The sequence below is a fragment of the Vanacampus margaritifer genome, chromosome 2 (assembly GCF_051991255.1).
Source record: "Vanacampus margaritifer isolate UIUO_Vmar chromosome 2, RoL_Vmar_1.0, whole genome shotgun sequence".
Classification (NCBI taxonomy): Eukaryota; Metazoa; Chordata; class Actinopteri; order Syngnathiformes; family Syngnathidae; genus Vanacampus; species Vanacampus margaritifer.
Genome location: NC_135433.1, coordinates 54,837,929 through 54,856,054, shown reverse-complemented (window position 1 = coordinate 54,856,054; position 18,126 = coordinate 54,837,929). Strand labels below are relative to the sequence as shown.

At 38.2% G+C, this 18,126-nt stretch overlaps 1 protein-coding gene across 7 annotated transcripts in view; it reads right to left on the bottom strand.

Moving 5' to 3' along the window:
• rbfox1 (RNA binding fox-1 homolog 1) overlaps positions 1–18,126 on the bottom strand; it is a 351,722-nt gene that overhangs the window by 43,081 nt on the left and 290,515 nt on the right. For 6 of the 7 annotated variants that reach the window (XM_077556739.1, XM_077556743.1, XM_077556742.1 and 3 more), the window contains one exon: positions 8,763–9,053. In XM_077556739.1, the coding sequence (XP_077412865.1) occupies positions 8,763–9,053 (291 nt within the window). Of the gene's footprint in view, positions 1–8,762; positions 9,054–15,874; positions 15,993–18,126 lie in introns of those variants that run through there. The other variant, XM_077556738.1, reaches the window with a different exon arrangement.

Sequence of the window (18,126 nt, the reverse complement as noted above, 5' to 3'; positions counted from 1 at the left end):
CTTGGTCTTGCCATTTCTGTTCCTCCTCTAATCAGGTCTAGGAGCTCTAAGCTGTTTTTTTTCCCTTTTTTTTTTACATGGAATATGCTCATTGAAGAGAACCCACTAATTAAAATAACTACAGTCATCGTAAGGGCATAATGTCAAGTTTAAATCATTTGTTTTTATTTCCTTCTATGTCAGGCACTCTATAGAACAGCACACCCACAACATAAATTAATACAGTTATAAGCACAGAATTCTGATTAATTTACTTTTAATGGATTTATTTGCGACTGAATAAAAATGTACTCCTTCAAAAAGTTACTTTGTTAGCCTACTGGCCGACAACACATTCACCACAGAAGTTATTTTCAAATTTGAAGTGTATTACAGTATATAATTCTTCAAGAAAATAATAAGTTCTGTGAAGGAAATGTCATGGCTTGGGCATGCATGGTAGCTTGTGGGACAAGCTCGCTAATCTTTTTTGTTCAACATGATGGCAGCAACAAAATAAAAATAAAAATCTGTTAGTTGAATTGAGAAAACAACCACACCGATCAGGAGATTTGTCATGCTGCACGATAATAACCCAAAACAAAGCAGCTCACCAGAGGAAAAAAATGCAAGGTTTTAGACTAGCCAAGTTAATCTCCAGACCAAAATGCTGTAGAGCATGCATGTTACCTGCTAAACACGAGATAATGAAGCCCCAAAGAAAACATCTGAAAGAGGTTACAATGAAAACCTGGAAAAGTACAACAATTAAAGGAAGCCAAAGTTTTGTGATGGACTTGATGTGGGTATTGCAACCATTTACAAGTAAATTCTTCTAAATTATGTTTACAATCCAGTAAAACTAAACTGGTAGCTGAACTGTTAAACTCTTATCTCATAATCATGTTCTGAGTGTCATATGTCGAACCCAAATGTTTTCAGTCTACAGCAAAAAACAAAACAAACAAAAAACACTTGGCTTCATTGTTACTTTTGGATGGGTATGTATGTAATTTCACAAAATTGGTCCTGCTAAGCTTCGAGCTAGCTTGATTCAAGTGTAGTCAAACAAACTGTAAGGAAAGACAGCATGCAAGCATATCATCACTATTAGAGTTGCTGATATAACAGAAATCAAAACTAATGGTTACATACGCCCACACATGAATACAGCAGCAATTAAACTTTTATTAAAGCCAGAAAAAGACCCCACCCTTCCATCAAGTTACTGTCCGATTTCACTAATTAACACTGATATTAAAATTATCACTAAGGCTTTCACATCTAGACTAAAAACAGTAATCTCGACAGTCATTCATAGCGACTAAACAGGCTTTATTAAAGATCGTCACTCTACTAATAATATTAGGAGACTCTTTAACCTTATTAGCATGTCACAGCGGCATGATAAAAAGGCAGTTATTATATCATTGGATGCAGAAAAAGCTTTCGACAAAGTTAACTGGTCCTTCCTCTTTGCTGTTTTAAATAAATTTGGCTTTGGGAAATCATTTATCCACTGGGTATCAGTATTATATGATTCTCCTAAAGCTACAGTTACTACTAATGGGATTATATCTCAGAGCTTTATTTTACAGAGAGGCACAAGACAGGGATGCCCACTATCCCCTTTATTATTTGCAATATTTATTGAGCCACTTGCATTAGCCATACACCAGGAAAGAAGGATTCAAGGAATTCACTCTGGGGTAACAGAACATAAAATTAATCTATATGCCGATGATATCTTACTTTATTTAGAAAAGCCGGCTACTTCGTTAGGGGAAGTATTTAACTTAATAACTAAATTCTCACAGTTATCAGATTATTCTATTAACTGGACAAAATCAACACTTCTACCTATTACAGAAAATTCATGGAACCCTGCAAGCCAGGACCCACACTACTCATTTCCTATAGGTAATTTAAAATACTTAGGCATAAAAATCTCACCTAAATTAACTGATTTAATTCATTTAAACTTTTCTCCACTTCTGGATAACATTTACAGTGACTTGGAGCGCTGGAATAATCTTCCTATTTCTCTAATAGGACGAATAGCCACCATTAAAATGAAAGTTTTACCCCAAATAAAATATTTTTTCTCAATGATTCCATTTAAACCTACGGCTAAATGGTTCCAGTTGTTGGACTCAGCCGTTACAAAATTTTACTGGAATAAAAAAAAAGCAAAGATTAGTCTATATACTCTTCAGAAAAGTAAATCCAAAGGTGGCCTAGAGGCACCAAATTTTCTGTACTACTATATAGCTAACCAGCTACAATATATCGTTCTATGGGCACAACCCAACAGAGACACTAACTGTTGGCTGGAACTAGAACAGAAGGATTGTAATAACCTCAGACTTGTAGATTTACTCTTTATTACAACATCGATTAAGCGACATAATTGTTTTAAAAACCCAATGATTTCCGCCACCCTGACTGCCTGGTGGAAGGCACTAGAAATTACAAAAGCCCAAGTGGAGCCCTGTGGGCTTTCTCCCGTATTGTATAACCTCGACTTTCAACTTAATAGCCAACCGTTTTATTTAGGTGTGTGGGAGCAGAAAGGAATTACACATCTCCACCATCTCTTTTCAGATAATATGTTTATATCATATACATCCTTGCTCCAAAAATACAAAATAAAAAACGGAATTTTTTTACATTATCTACAAGTTAAAAATATGATAAAGAAAAAAATTCCAACACTTCGGGGTACGCTCCAACCGCCTGTTTTAGCTAAAGATATTAACAAGCTTTCTCCGACAACAACAAAAAAACTTTCAAAAATATATAAGTTACTTTCATATACTGATAAAATGTCTTTACCCATCTCGAAATGGGAGACAGACTTGTCTATAGCACCGGAATCTGACTTTTGGATTCAAGTTTGTGAAAACGCATTTAAAATGACAAAACACACAAATTTACAACTTATCCAATATAAAATTATTCACATAACATACATTACTCAATATATGATGAAGAAAATGGGACTCTCAGACTCCGACATTTGTCGCCAATGTTTACAAAACACTACAGACACTTATGTTCATGCTTTATGGTTATGTACTCCGGTTATGTATTTCTGGACTAAAGTCTTAGAAAAACTTTCCGCTATTTTGGACTGTAGGATACCTTTATCTCCAAACTTGTGTTTGCTAGATGACCTAACAACAATTGACTTACCACATAAACAATTTCAATCTACACTTGTAGCCTTACTATCGCAAAAAAAAACAATTCTTGTTAACTGGAAAAATAAACAAACTCTGAATATCGACCAATGGTCTAACCTCCTCATAAATCACATTTTAATGGAAAATATATCTGCCTCAAATAAAAACCAAATATCAAAATTTATAGAAACATGGTCTACGTATATAGAATTTTTTAACCTAATTCTGGTTACTTAATTCTGTCTGTTAGCAAGAGCCACCACATCGTGATAACTTACATTGATGTTTCTGCATTTGGCAATTTATTATTATATTATATTATTAGTATGGGATTTTTTTTAATAGGCTTTAGGCGAACTGATGAATACACACACTCTCGCACGCACGCACACACACACGCACATACACATTCTCACCCACATACAAAAAAAAATATATATATATATATAAAAATTATTATTTTTTTTTTTTAATAAAAAAAAAGGAAAGCAATGATGATATCAAATCGAATGAACAATACTGAGCTTTCCTGAAAAAAATAAAAAAATAAATAAAAAGAGTTGCTGATATCACATCAGCAAGTCCGCTTTATTATTTTCACTTTTCTGTACACATGGAGTATATAAATATTACTGTAAAAAGTGGGATATTTGTCATTCATATTAACAGTACAATAACATATACTGTATGTATAACATACGTAATACTATTCTCATTTTTTGCCAACACCGTGGATCTAAACTACCCATGATGTAATTTTGTTATGTGTTTAACAAGTGTCTAAGTTGATCACCGGAAGTGTCACCTCATTTCTCTTCAAAGTATGAAGCCCCCATTCGTTTGTGTGTTGGAAGAATAAAAAGACTTTCAACTTGGTGAAAGCAGCTCATTGTTTGAGGTTCATCCTTCACAATTAATGAAATCATCTTCCTGACAACTGTCTTTGCTGGATTGTTGCCGCCACACGGTTTGTGTGGTAATACTCCAACCTGCATGAATGCAATGCTATTTTGTTTACTGTTGCCTCTTTGCTGTCACTTTACCTTTCTAACAAACTCCTCTTTGTTTCGTAGATTGAACCAGTTGGTCAACCACTCCGGATCTACACATTGTGCCCAAATTTTACAGTCGCCAATAGTGCCAGTTTACGTATCACAAATATCTGCCACCATCTCTACCATTATCACTGAATTGGTCAACAATGGAGTCTTACTTTTAGGTACTTTTCTGCTCAAACATGATGAATGAAGAATCCAGGAACCTGAAGACTTGTTCAGAGTTTTTCAGTCAGAGAAGCCTTCTACATTAATATGGGTAGCTATATTTGTCGTGTGGAGGTTGTTTGGTTACAAGAGGTCAGATATGATAAAACAGACGGTGGTTAGATATTATGAAGCAGTTGCGTATTGTTTTGTCAAGATACAAACCGCGATCTTACTGCGACTGGCAACTCGTCACCTAGTTGACGTGACTTTGTGATGGTCGCTAAGGACTCTCGACGAGACGGGTTGCACATTGCGAACACGCAGTGGCCTAAATGTGCACATTTGTGTTATTCTTAACCGCTTGTAAATGTCTAAAAGCATTCAGGGCAAATCAGAGACATTCACAGCAAAATAACGCTCGCAGGAGAGTTGCCAGTTACGGCAAAATAACCACTGCCTAAACAATCGTAAACTAACGCTACAACATTGTCTCTGTAGTAGCGTTATGCTGCTTTTTCTTACGGTAAAAATATTATGCCACTTTTACACATATTGAAACAGTTCTCGAATGTGTAAAACACATCTGTCTATCAACACGTCTGGCTCAAATTGGTAAATCTGCTCGCTATAGCCGAGTCGTTTCCATACACAACATAAGCACATGGCTAACAGAGCCCAAATCCCAGCCCCTTTGAGAGAGAAGGGTACGGCCTAGGCGTGACCTGGTGCAGCTATTTACATAAAAGTGACGCCCCTAAAAGAGGCTGTTTTGAACAGATCGTTATTTTTGCTGATTTGGGGACAGCAAAAATATTAAATCCAAAGTTAATTTGGATGAATGCATTCACAGACATTTCTTTTACACATTTGAGAACTACTTTAGTATGTGGAAATCTTGAATAATACGAGACCTTTAAAAAAAAAACATAATAAGTTTTTAAATGCTCTGATCTTCCAATGAAAGACAAACAAGCAGGGCAGACAACTCGGGTGTCTCCCGCTTAGGAGCTGGGACCTTTTGTATAACGTAAATAAAACTGAACGCAATGATTTTCAAATTTCAAGCTTCATAAAACCATTGTCAGTTAACACTGTTTGTTGCTACAGCTACAAATGCAAGTTAAAACTGTACCATATGAAGCTGATGGATGAAGGATTCTTACTATTTGCGTGTTCATGCCGTTGATTAACAAAACATACACTGAGATCTGTGAAAAGAGATATTTCCTTAAGGATTTATCACACAAATTTGTGGACAGACGAGATTGGAGCCTTTTGGCTCCATCTCCTTTCCCATCTGTGTCGTTTCTCACTCCGCCCGTCGGTAATATCCTTTGTCCTCAAGAAGTCCCTCCCAGAATCACATGATATCTCAATACAGTTGACCAACTGCCCCCCCCCCCCCCACACACACACACCTTTGTCCCAAGATGGAAAACAGGTAATCAGATAAGGGTCGACGTTGTTTACAGAAGAGACGGAGAGAGAGACTCTGAGGAGCCGTCTTATAAACAAAGGGTCTAATTAACACATTCGCTTTCCCCCACCTCATATGTTCTAAGGAGAGAACAAAGAAAACCAACCCCCTCACATCATTTGAATTCTCACACAAAACTACACTAAGTAAATCAAAGCAATTTTGTCCAATTCTAAATAGTTATAACTAAATCAAAACAGTTATAATTAAATTGAAACTGAATATTTACTTCAATTCTAAGCCATTTATCGCGAACACCCAGAAATGCAGCTGGCTTCTCTTGGCTCAACCTCAGCACGGATGCAAAATTTGCTGCAGTCTCTCGAGTCCACATTTCTCTTTTTAGAAATCATGGCCGTTGTGTCCTTCGGGTCAAAGAGGAAAAGACCATCTGGATTGTTATCAGCGCAAAGTTCAAAAGCCACCACCTGTAACGGTATGTGGGGGTGTTATTGTCAATGTAGCCTGGTTTACATAGAGCCATGTATTCAGATTTGAATTAATCCAAACGGCCAAACGGAGTGAAAATGCTCCATATGAACCCCTCAATCGGAATGAAAAGGCTGAATCCGAATGGAATTTCATTCGGAATCACAGGATTGGTATATTCTTTTTGTCAATCCGAACGAGCCTCATGTAAACACTTTAATCGGGATGGTGAGGCTGCGTGCGACATGTGCATGCTGTGTCTTGACATAATGCGCCAAGACATTGTCGTTTCCACCCACTAAAATGTCGGTATCTCCCCAAGAGCTCGTCTGCGAGGGGAGAACTTGTTTTAAAGTACTTGAAACTTGTTTCTTTATCAAGATGGTAATTCAATAAAAGTGTTAAAACTATCACAACTACTGTGCTAAATGACAAATGAACAGCTTCTTGATAAATTATGTGATCGATATCCACGCATCCTGCGGCTGATTCAATGCGGGGAGCATATAAATGGCAGATCGGAATGGATCACGTCACATGTAACCAGGTTACAACAGATCTTCATTCAGAATGATTTCAATCGGAATGACTAAAAAGTCTCCATGTACTGTAAACTCGGTTTGTGAAAGGATCATTAATGCTGACAGGTTTTGGAGCAGTATTTGCTGAGATCCAAGCAACAACTTTTTCAGGGACTTCCATCTTATTTCAGCAAGACAATGTCAATAGCATAGCTTCGCAGTAAAAGTGTGAGCACTAGACTGGCCAAACCTGTGTCCCATTGAAAATGTGCTTATGAAGTGCAAAACACGACTGTTGCACAAATGATGTTCATCAAGCACGTATGGGAAAGAATCCCTTCCACAAAGTTGATAAGTATGCCCATGTCCTAGCTTTTATGGAATGTGTTACAGGCATCAAATTTAAAAATTATTGAATATTTGTAGTGTATTCAACTGAATAGAAGTTGAAAAGGACTTGCAAATCAGAGAATTTTGTTTTCATTTATGTTTTATACAACGTCCCAGCCTCATTGGAATTGGGGTTTGTATAATCTGGTTGCAGAAGTAGATTGGAACAACAACATCTTAATTCCTGCCTTTCAGAAAGACTTATTTGTACACGTTATCCTTCTCCCAAGCTGTTGGCTGCCAAGTAGACAGTGGACGTACTGGCGAAGAGTTTTTCGGGGTGTTCAGTGTCCCATCTGACTTATGTTCAATCAAGGCCCTAAGTCCTTTTGAAGGCTTTGTTTGCAACTTTGCATCTTTTGCACCTTCAATCGGAAAGGGCGCCTTTGAAACCTCTCTGTACTGGATCTTCCAATTCCACAGCCTGGTCCAACATGCTACCCATGCCCATATTATTCTGCTCGACTCAGCATCTGGCATTTCACCTGCATTTGTTCACATCTGTGCTGGTGGAATTGTTGGTTCCCTCTGTCCAGGCTTGGACCCAATGCTGTTGCAAAGGTCTGGTGCCAAATTTAAGACCTCCTCCATTCCTCTGCCAAATTTGAAGCCCAACAGCAGCTCCAATCTCCAATCCTTTTTACCTCAATAAATTGGCCAACATTTGAATGTGCCTCCTTGGTCGTTTTCTGCTACAGTCAATAGTTATTGTTTCTTTTTATACATAAAACCTTTCTTTCTTCTAGAACAAACGGTATTGTCGCATGCCCAGTAGTTTAAGGACATAACTTTACAATATTTGTGATAAAAGAAAGAAGTCTTTGTAGGCTTGAACAGAATGTAAAAGCCTCCGTAGAGATGATCTTATTATAATTAGCCATATTTTCATAAAAAAAAGATTAAAAAACAGAAGACCTTTCTTTACAGCACTGGCGGAGCTAGAGGGGAGGCCGGGTTGGCACGTGCCCCTGCTCAAATGTGATTGGACCCCACAGGTGCCAAATGATTGACATATCACGGCAAACCAGCAAAACACCTAATATTTCATAAAAAATTACATCACTGTGGTGTCAAAGGTAACATTTTATCATTACATGCCTATAGTTAACTGTGGAAGGCCTTACAATACTGGTGTAGTCCCTTTAACTTGCAGGCCTGTTCTAAAAATAGCTAAGCAATGATGGGACACTGTGATTTCCTAGGAATGATGTAGAATTAGTGATCCATAGTAGTGATCATTTAAAAATGTGATCATTGTCAAAGATTTATAGAAATAGTGATGAATAATATTTTGTTGTTATTTTTTTTAAATTGTTTCCGAGTTATCATTGGTTGTGAATAAGAACAAAACACAAGTCATTTGAGCTACTTTGCTATTTCAGAAGTGTGTATCAAACTGGTAGCTCTAAAATGAGTGTGACCCCTGCTTTACAACAAGAATGGGAAACCAACAAACAATCATGTACTGAGTTACATCCAATGTTTTTAAATGGCCACGACTGACAACAAACCAAAATAAGGCTGCTGATCCCAGCTATGTCGAACTTAACGAAACATTCATCCCATGATTTCTTACTGTGGCTGTGCCGGTAACTGTCTGACTGCCGATGTCTGATCCATTCTGCTCACTGTGGCTCTGTGTAGACTGGTACATGTTGAGTGGATGGTCGCTGACAGAGGCCTGAACCCTGGAGTAGTCTTGAGATGCTGAGAGCTGGTGTGAATGTGGATGGGAGTGTTGATGTGGGTGAGGGTGTGGAGCTGCGAAGTCTGTGGTAATGCCATTCTGGGGAGGGGGGGCAAACTGGGCTGATGGGTAAGTCTGGGCCATGGATTGGTCTGGGGGTGTTGCTGTGTCCTGGTTACCCTGTGTAAAGAGAGAGATGCACTTTTTGAATATGAAAAACACACTCTACAGGTATAATGTGAGACTTGGGAGGACCATCTGACTACATCTTTGATTGACTATAGGGGAGATTAACAAATTCAAAAATGTATTATTCTATTTTTTTACATTAAATCTTATCTGTAATGGGATAGAGAATCGATATCAAACTGTTTTCTGTCTTTATTCAATGCCAGAAAAAAGATGACCAAAAGGAGAATGGATGTCACTCAATTTCCCTTATAATTATAGTGTTGTTCTCAAATTGGTTGAGAGTGATTGGACAAAGTCTCTGTTGGTTGAAGCAAAGTAGTACACTCAGGGCCAGATCCACTAAAGGTTTGCTTGTGTAGCTTTTGCGCTGAGCTAACCGGTAAAAATTGAGCAATCCGAGAGCGTATAACACATCCAGATGGGGAAATTCATCATTAACTACGTACTATTGCGCCCCGGTGTGCCAGTGTTTTTTGCGTGGACATAAATAAGTAATATATTTGGCGGAGAAATTGCCCACCTCTATTTAAATGAGACTCATTGATAAACAGCGTCTAATTCACTAATGCCAGCGCTAATAGCCACACAAAGTTTGAGCAAGGCAAACGTTTATGGAAGGCTGATGTAAACTTGGTGCTTCCTCTCTCCTGTGGTTAATTTATGAATAGGCATGAGCTGATATGAGTAAAAATATCAAAGTATTAAAATTACAGCTCTAAAATGTGCTTATTCAAAATATTTGGGGAAATAATAACAGCATTTTTTCATGTAACACATTCTATTTTGTTTTTATTTAATAACTTTTTTGGTTTTGTTTTTAACACAAAAATCTTGTAAGGCAAATCATTTTGATTCCAATCTGCAAACGTGTTGCACAGCATGTACACGTTTCACTTAAAAGAGAATTGATTACACAAATGACAAAGTGTTGCTAGGTTTAATTGGTGTGCGGACTTTCAGAACCACAGATTCCTAAAATCAGCACACTCCACCTGTCGGCAATCAGGAGTGGCTGCTATTTAGATGCGGTTCATGTCTTGTGTGGTTAGGATTCTGTCTTGTTGGTTCCAGGAGTACTGAAGTTTTTTTTATTTATTTAGTACTTCTGTGATTTATTTTGTTTTCCATTTTTTCATCTAGCACTTCCCACTTAGTTTGTTTCTAAGTAGGCCTACTTGAGTGATTATGTGTTCTTGTTTTTTATCTTGTGTAGATAGATTTGGTTTTTGCTTGTGCCGCCTGTACCGTCCTTCTACTGTGGCGCCGACCATTGTTTTTTCTTTCTTGGTTTTAGTGTCACTAGTTATTCGTGAGGTCCGTTTGTCCTCATTCGTTTTACTTTTCTCTATTTGTCGAATCTTACTCGCTTGTGTTTCAGTAAAACCAGTGTTGTTCCAACCATTTAAATCTGCATGGTGGTCCATTCCTTAGCCAGTGGCAAGCCACTACGTCCACAACACAAACTACACTGTGAGAAATAATTTGATTGCACATGTGCAACACCAGTATGTAACTGTCAAAATATGAGAATTTTGTCTATTTATGGTACTGGATTCTTTCATAAATGCCAAGATTGTGATTGTGTGCTTGGAAACACACATAGGGTGGTTGTGAAAAGAGTTTAACTGGTTTGAGATTAAGATTAAATCACAGTGAGCATGCCATTGAATGTCATGTATGATGATGAACGGATTAAAAAAATTAAGAGCATGGCTCGTCGCTAATAGGAAATATAGTGTCTGATAAAGATTTTTTACTGTAACTAAATCATTTCAGATAAGATTAGATCAGAAACAGTTTCAAGATGGTTGAAACAGGTGGAGCAAAGTGTCAGGGGCCTTCTGTGATAGAAGACTCTCTGCTAGGATGAAGGAGGAAGTTTGTAAGTAAGTGGTGAGGTCGACCGTGATGTACAGATTAGAGAAAGTGGCACTGAGGAAATGATAGGAAGCAGACCTGGAGGTGGCAGAAATGAAGATGTTGAGGTTTTCTTTAGGACTCGCCAGGAGTGATAGGATTAGAAATGAGGTCATGAGAGAGACAGCCGAGGTGAGATGTTTTTTTTTTTTGGGGGGGGGGGGGGGGGGTTGGACAGGTCCAAAGCAGAGAGATAGTGTGGATATTGGTAGGAGGGGTGATGAGTATGGAGAAAAAGGTTAGAGAGGAGGTTGCAGAGGACAGACGTCGACGAAAAAGGATGACGCGCTATTGTGACCCATAATATGACAAGATGTAGTTGTGTTCTGCATTGGTAAGCTTGAGTACATACAGTATATACATACACACTATAAAATCTGTAAGAACACACATTCTATTTTACCCTTGACGTTTGTGGGCTCTCATATATAACAAAATTCTGTTGACGTTAAAAAAAAAATCTCCATTTTTCTCAATGATTCCATTCAAACCTACGGCTAAATGGTTCCAGTTGTTGGACTCAGCCGTTACAAAATTTTACTACAATACAATATATCGTTCTATGGGCACAACCCAACAGAGACACTAACTGTTGGCTGGAACTAGAACAGAAGGATTGTAATAACCTCAGACTTCTAGATTTACTCTTTATTACAACATCGATTAAGCGAAATAATTGTTTTAAAAACCCAATGATTTCCGCCACCCTGACTGCCTGGTGGAAGGCACTAGAAATTACAAAAGCCCAAGTGGAGCCCTGTGGGCTTTCTCCCGTATGGCATAACCCCGACTTTCAACTTAACAACCAACCGTTTTATTTAGGTGTGGGAGCAGAAAGGAATTACACATCTCCACCATCTCTTCTCAGATAATATGTTTATATCATATACATCCTTGCTCCAAAAATACAAAATAAAAAACGGAAATTTTTTACATTATCTACAAGTTAAAAATATGATAAAGAAAAAAATTCCAACACTTCGGGATACGCTCCAACCGCCTGTTTTAGCTAAAGATATTAACAAGCTTTCTCCGACAACAACAAAAAATCGTTCAAAAATATATAAGTTACTTTCATATACTGATAAAATGTCTTTACCCAACTCAAAATGGGAAACAGACTTGTCTATGGCACCGGAATCTGACTTTTGGATTCAAGTTTGTGAAAACGCATTTAAAATGACAAAACACACACATTTACAACTTATCCAATATAAAATTATTCACATAACATACATTACTCAATATATGATGAAGAAAATGGGACTCTCAGACTCCGACATTTGTCTCCAATGTTTACGAAACACTACAGACACTTATGTTCATGCTTTATGGTTATGTACTCCGGTTATGTATTTCTGGACTAAAGTCTTAGAAAAACTTTCCGCTATTTTGGACTGTAGGATGATACCTTTATCTCCAAACTTGTGTTTGCTAGGTGACCTAACAAACACTGACTTACCACATAAACAATTTCAATCTACACTTGTAGCCCTTACTATCGCAAAAAAAACAATTCTTGTTAACTGGAAAAATAAACAAACTCTGAATATCGACCAATTGTCTAACCTCCTCATAAATCACATTTTAATGGAAAAAATATCTGCCTCAAATAAAAAACAAATATCAAAATTTATAGAAACATGGTCTACGTATATAGAATTTTTAAACCTAATTCTGGTTACTTAATTCTGTCTGTTAGCGAGAGCCACCACATCGTGATAACTTACATTGATGTTTCTGCATTTGACAATTTATAATTATATTATATTATTAGTATGGGATTTTTTTTAATAGGTTTTAGGTGAACTGATGAACACACACACGCTCGCACGCACGAACGCACACACACACACACGCACATACACATACTCACCCACTTACAAAAAAAAATAAAATATATATATATATATATATAATTTAAAAAAAAAAAAAAAAAAAAAAAAGGAGAGCAATGATGACATGTCAAATTGAATGAACAATACTGAGCTCCCCCCCCCCCAAAAAAAATAAAAAAATAAATAAATAAATCTGCATGTGTGTGACAGACTTAATGTCCTGTTGCATTTCTTTCTTCACATCACACTAATAATGAAGGTATCACATAGTCATCATCATCATCATGCTGCCCACACTCCCGACATGAAACATAAGCCAGTTCAAGGAGGACTGTTGTGGAAACGTGGCATTAGCCATCTTTTCTGTTGTAAGATGTCAGTGCTGAGCCTCCCCCTAGACGAAGAAGTCACAATAACCTAATGTCAAACAAAAGGGGAGTGGGTATAAGTACTAACACAGTCTATTGCTCTTGGTGATTTTGAATGGAATGTTTAATTTTAGAACAGCATAAAGAGTCCATATTTATTCTACATAATTCCCAAAGTGGTTACTTGTCTGTGTGTGAACTGTTCTTATGCATGACAATGTGAATTCCTCAAATCACAGGAGTAGAATGTTAGTGTAATCAGTTATGGTCAGGATAGCACGGAAGCAAATGCATCCCTCTCCTGGCTGCTCAGTAAATATGCAAATTCTAGAAAAAGACTACCCATCACAGTATGGCCATGTACGTGCACTCGCAGGACATTCATACTGTATTTTGCAGTGTGAGAGAGAGAGAGAGTGATGCAGATGGCGGGTCTTGGCTAAATGCTCTGCTGTGTAATAAGAACCACATTTAGAGCGTTGAAATATGCTTAACGTGGCAGAGCACTGCACACAAAACCCACCCACCAACCCACACGTCCGTACACGCACAGGCACACATCATGCACACGCACGCAGATAGGCACACATCATGCACACGCACGCAGATAGGCACACACATGCATGGCTATAATAATAAAGAGAATGATACCTCTTGAAATAACTGTAATAAATATACTGTATAGTCTCATGGTTGCTCTTCCAGCTTTGTATAATTTCTGTTTAAGTTTTTACTGTTACTGTACTGTAAATAATAATTAATTTACCCACCATTCCATGGGATACAAAAAAACATTTTTTCTAAGGAACTTCTCACTGAGCACCACAAAGCGGATGACGATGATCATTTATTCCTTCAGTATGATTACAGTTACAGTACAATTAAGTGCAACAAATTGACATTTATTCACTCAATCCCACAAGATCCCACTAAGCATATGGCTTGCTGAAGTGAGTGGAGGTGGGCAGCAGGTAAATGACCCCAAAATTCTCCCACCACGGCAGGCAGCCATTCAACCAGGGTAACAAGGACTACCTCTCCTGCGGCTACGAAAGCATGTGAACCGCTGATTCCAATCAACAGGATTGTTATCAGACTTATGAAGAGCTTGCTGATGTGCTGATCATGTATCAGCTGTGTTGGAGAAGGGGAAACATCCAAAACCTGCAGGACTCCAGCCCTCGAGGACCTAGTGTTCTATATGTTTATTTTTTATTTTTTTTAGCATGTGGCAGAATGTGTGCACAATTGTTGGTGTAACTTCTGTCAGCAGTCATGTCATAAAAAAACAGCAGTTATATATCTACAACATTAGTTACGTTTCCATCCAAATGTTTGGAAATTTTTAAGCGAATTTTGTTAAAATGCGCAAAACGTGATTGCAATTTATGCTTGTTTCCATCTGTTATTTTGCGAATAGAATAGAGAGGAGACTGCACCGCGAGATGACGTCATATAAGTGCGTCGCTGCCACAAGACCCAGAATGGACAAATTACTGATCTAAAACTGCATTGTTTTTTTAAAATATAATTAATTATAAAAATAATTGTTTCTTCGTCTCCCCAAACATACCTTACTTTATCATCCGCCATTTTTGTGTGACTACAAACATACGTGTGACGTGGTACAGTATTCAGTCAAAACGTGTAACGTACATACTGTATATATATATATATATATATATATATATGTATATATAGTCACTTAGTCAGAAAAGCTGTTTCCATAGCCAAAATGCACATTTTCTTTTTTTCGAGACGCTTCAAAATCCACCCTCTCCAAGCGTAAAAACTTTTTTGCGAATTTTGGGCCTTTATTCAAATTTCTGGCGTTTTCATTCAGTTTTTTTTCCCGCAATTCTTTAAAATTCAAATAAAAATAGGTGGATGGATACCCCACTACTGTTCTTTTCCATATTCACACTTTTACCACTATGATACAAGTAAAGGAAATATGGTCATCCCATTTAGTTATCTCACTGTGAGTTACTGTGAAAAGCAACTTGAGACATTTTAAAGACAAATAACAGCATATTCTTTGAAGCCCAAGTCAGTTGACTGATTCTACCCAGTAGACCATGCACTTTGTGTTCTAAAAATAAAACTAACATCAACCACATTTATATCGAAACGGTTGCTTTCTAATCAGTGGACTACAACTGAAAACTTAAACTCAAAAGAATATCACAAATCTCGTATTGTGGAGTTGACACTAGATCACTTCATCAATACTGTGGACAAGGGGGATGACACCAGCAACCAATACCATTGTCATTCTGCATACAACTCTGAGCATTGATACAAATTATTGATACAATACATCACTGAAAGCAACTGAAAATACAGTAGTAAACCCTAACCCTAACCCCTTTGTACTGAAGAAACAAAATGACATTTCTGGTTTCAAATTCACAGCTGCAGCTCCAGTCCCTCCCCTAACCACATAAACCTATTGACTCGTCCAATCTTTTACACAGATGACAATGTAAGAATGAGGTTCACTCGCATGCGCTCACGCACACACCGAGACACACACGACCTGCAAGAGGCATGTAGCATGCTGCTTTCTGCAGTCACAGCACAAACAGCATGGTGCAAGAGAGTATCTGTAGAAGCGACAATGAGGAGAGAGAGCGAGAGAGTGAGAAAGAGAGAGAAGAAACGCGTAGAGTATTCTCAGGAGTACCTGCTCTACCATGTCGTCTCTGCCTTCCATGCACATCCAGCTGTGCTATAAAGTCCAGCCCTGCAGTGTTTGCCTACAGCTAGCATCTATTATGGATAGCTCAGTGTATGTGAGTGTGTGTATATGGGTTAGTGTGTGTGAGTGAGCAGCAGGAGGAGGTGCTACTGGGAATGACAGAAACATTCCTTAAAACTGTCCATGGTTTTTGTTTTTTTCTGCAACTTGGTCTCTCTCCTAACTTCCACTCACAGGTTTTCTAACCTACAGTGATGCCACTCACACATTATGGAAATTGTTTTAGGCATCATGTACTGGGCACTGTCTCCTGTAAAGAGGAACATTATTATTCCATTTTGACATCATTCTCCAAATGTTTAAAGCATTTCTGGAGCTCCAAGTAGGCCACATAAATGTTTCAAACGGATAAGCACAGCACAGGTGGTGTCATTTTTTACATCAACCATTACATTATACTAAATAAGTGGCAAAGACCTCCGACTTAGAACGCATCATATGCCAGTGAGGAGGAAGATGGAGAAAAACATTCAATGTAGAGAACCCCCTGCTGGTACCATTGAGCAATCCATTAGCTGATGTAGATGTGCAGATGTGATTGATGAAACCCCAAAAGCTCTTCAGTGGATTGTTTTCCCATTAAATACTCATTTTCAGACATTCACGAGTTGGTACGCCACCAACCTTAGCAAAGCTTTATTAGTACAGAGAGAAATCAGATGATTGGCATAAGGAGAAAGAAACTTGTGCCAGTGGATCCCCAAATTCTCAGCCAATTTGTAATCATCTTACTCAGATTGCTTGACTGTATTGCTTTTTGGAAATTACTTAAATAAATATAGCCCATGGGAATTAATAGCAAAACTATTTCACACAGTTGTCATCATAAAGCGATTATTAACTGTACAGACAATGTTGTCAGCCTCCAAAAGCAATACAATAAATATATACTCAACCTAAAAGTTTGATCATGTACAGTATGATAAAGTTCGTGACGAGCGTGCAGCAAGAGGACATTTCCCCATGAAATGATCAGTAATCAATTTGAAAGAAATAAAATGTGACTTTTACCTATTGAGGTAATCGCTCCAGGTACACACGTAAAGAATGGTTGACATATTTTGCTCCTTCTCGACCAAGGACGTCAAGCGCCGACTCTTTAATCACTTTTATTCAAGCTACCTGGTTATGTAACACCCGGTGTGATATGCTGTACTTACTCTGTGGATTCTTTGCACAGCTTGCTCCTGAGGCCCTGCCTGATGTGGGAGACACCAACTTATATTGCTCTTGTGTTTAGGGTCTGGTCTTGTGCTGCTATGATAAGTGCCCTCAGGGCTGTTTTTCAGTCCAGCCTTCTCCAGCCTTTGGTATATTTTCTAGATGACAGCCACTTCTTTAATTTCCATGACAGTCAATCTGGCTCCTTCTTACTAGGCTTCTGTTGCCTGAGGCATTCACTAAGCACTAAGCAGGTTGGCCTCCTGTTTCTTACTGCCTGTAACGCTCACTAGTTCTTGCACCCCCTTTTTCCACTTTATGCACAGCCTTTGGATGCTGTAATGTGGTGGAATCCTCCATGCCTTGTGAGGAGCTTTCTTGTCTTGACATCAGTGGCTTGCATCTCCTGCAGTGGCCAGGGTGTTATGCCAGCAGGATATCTGATTACTGACAGGTCCTCAACCACAGCCTAATCATCCACTTCTTTCTTTGATAGCTCATCCATTTCTTTGGACACCCCTATATCATCACCATGCTCACTTCTACATGGCTATTGTTAACATTGTTAACATTTTTACTGTTTCATTTTATATTTTAACTGTTTTGAATTTAGTTATAGCTGTTAAAGGAATCTAAGAGTTTGTGCAAGTGGGGGTTGCAGGAATGGAATGTTGCAGAACAAAGGATGCTAATTGCAAGGGGAGATGCAGAGCCGCGATAAGCTCAGAGTAGGTTGTAAACCACATTTGTTTTACACCGGGGCAGAAAAGTACAAAACAGGAGAAGCCACCCAGGGACGCTGCAGATGAAGATCGGCCAATGAAAAGCAAGCTAAAGTTAAACTGCAGAAAACACGTAGCCAATAGAATAATGTCAGGATGCCTTTGTTTCTGTGTCATTTAAATACTGTGTAGTATAACTATTCACTGGGGCAACTCGGATGAGACTACGTCGGCTGCTTGAGACAGAGACGTATAGAATTGTATTGATAGGGACCCGGGACCCCAGCTGTTTTG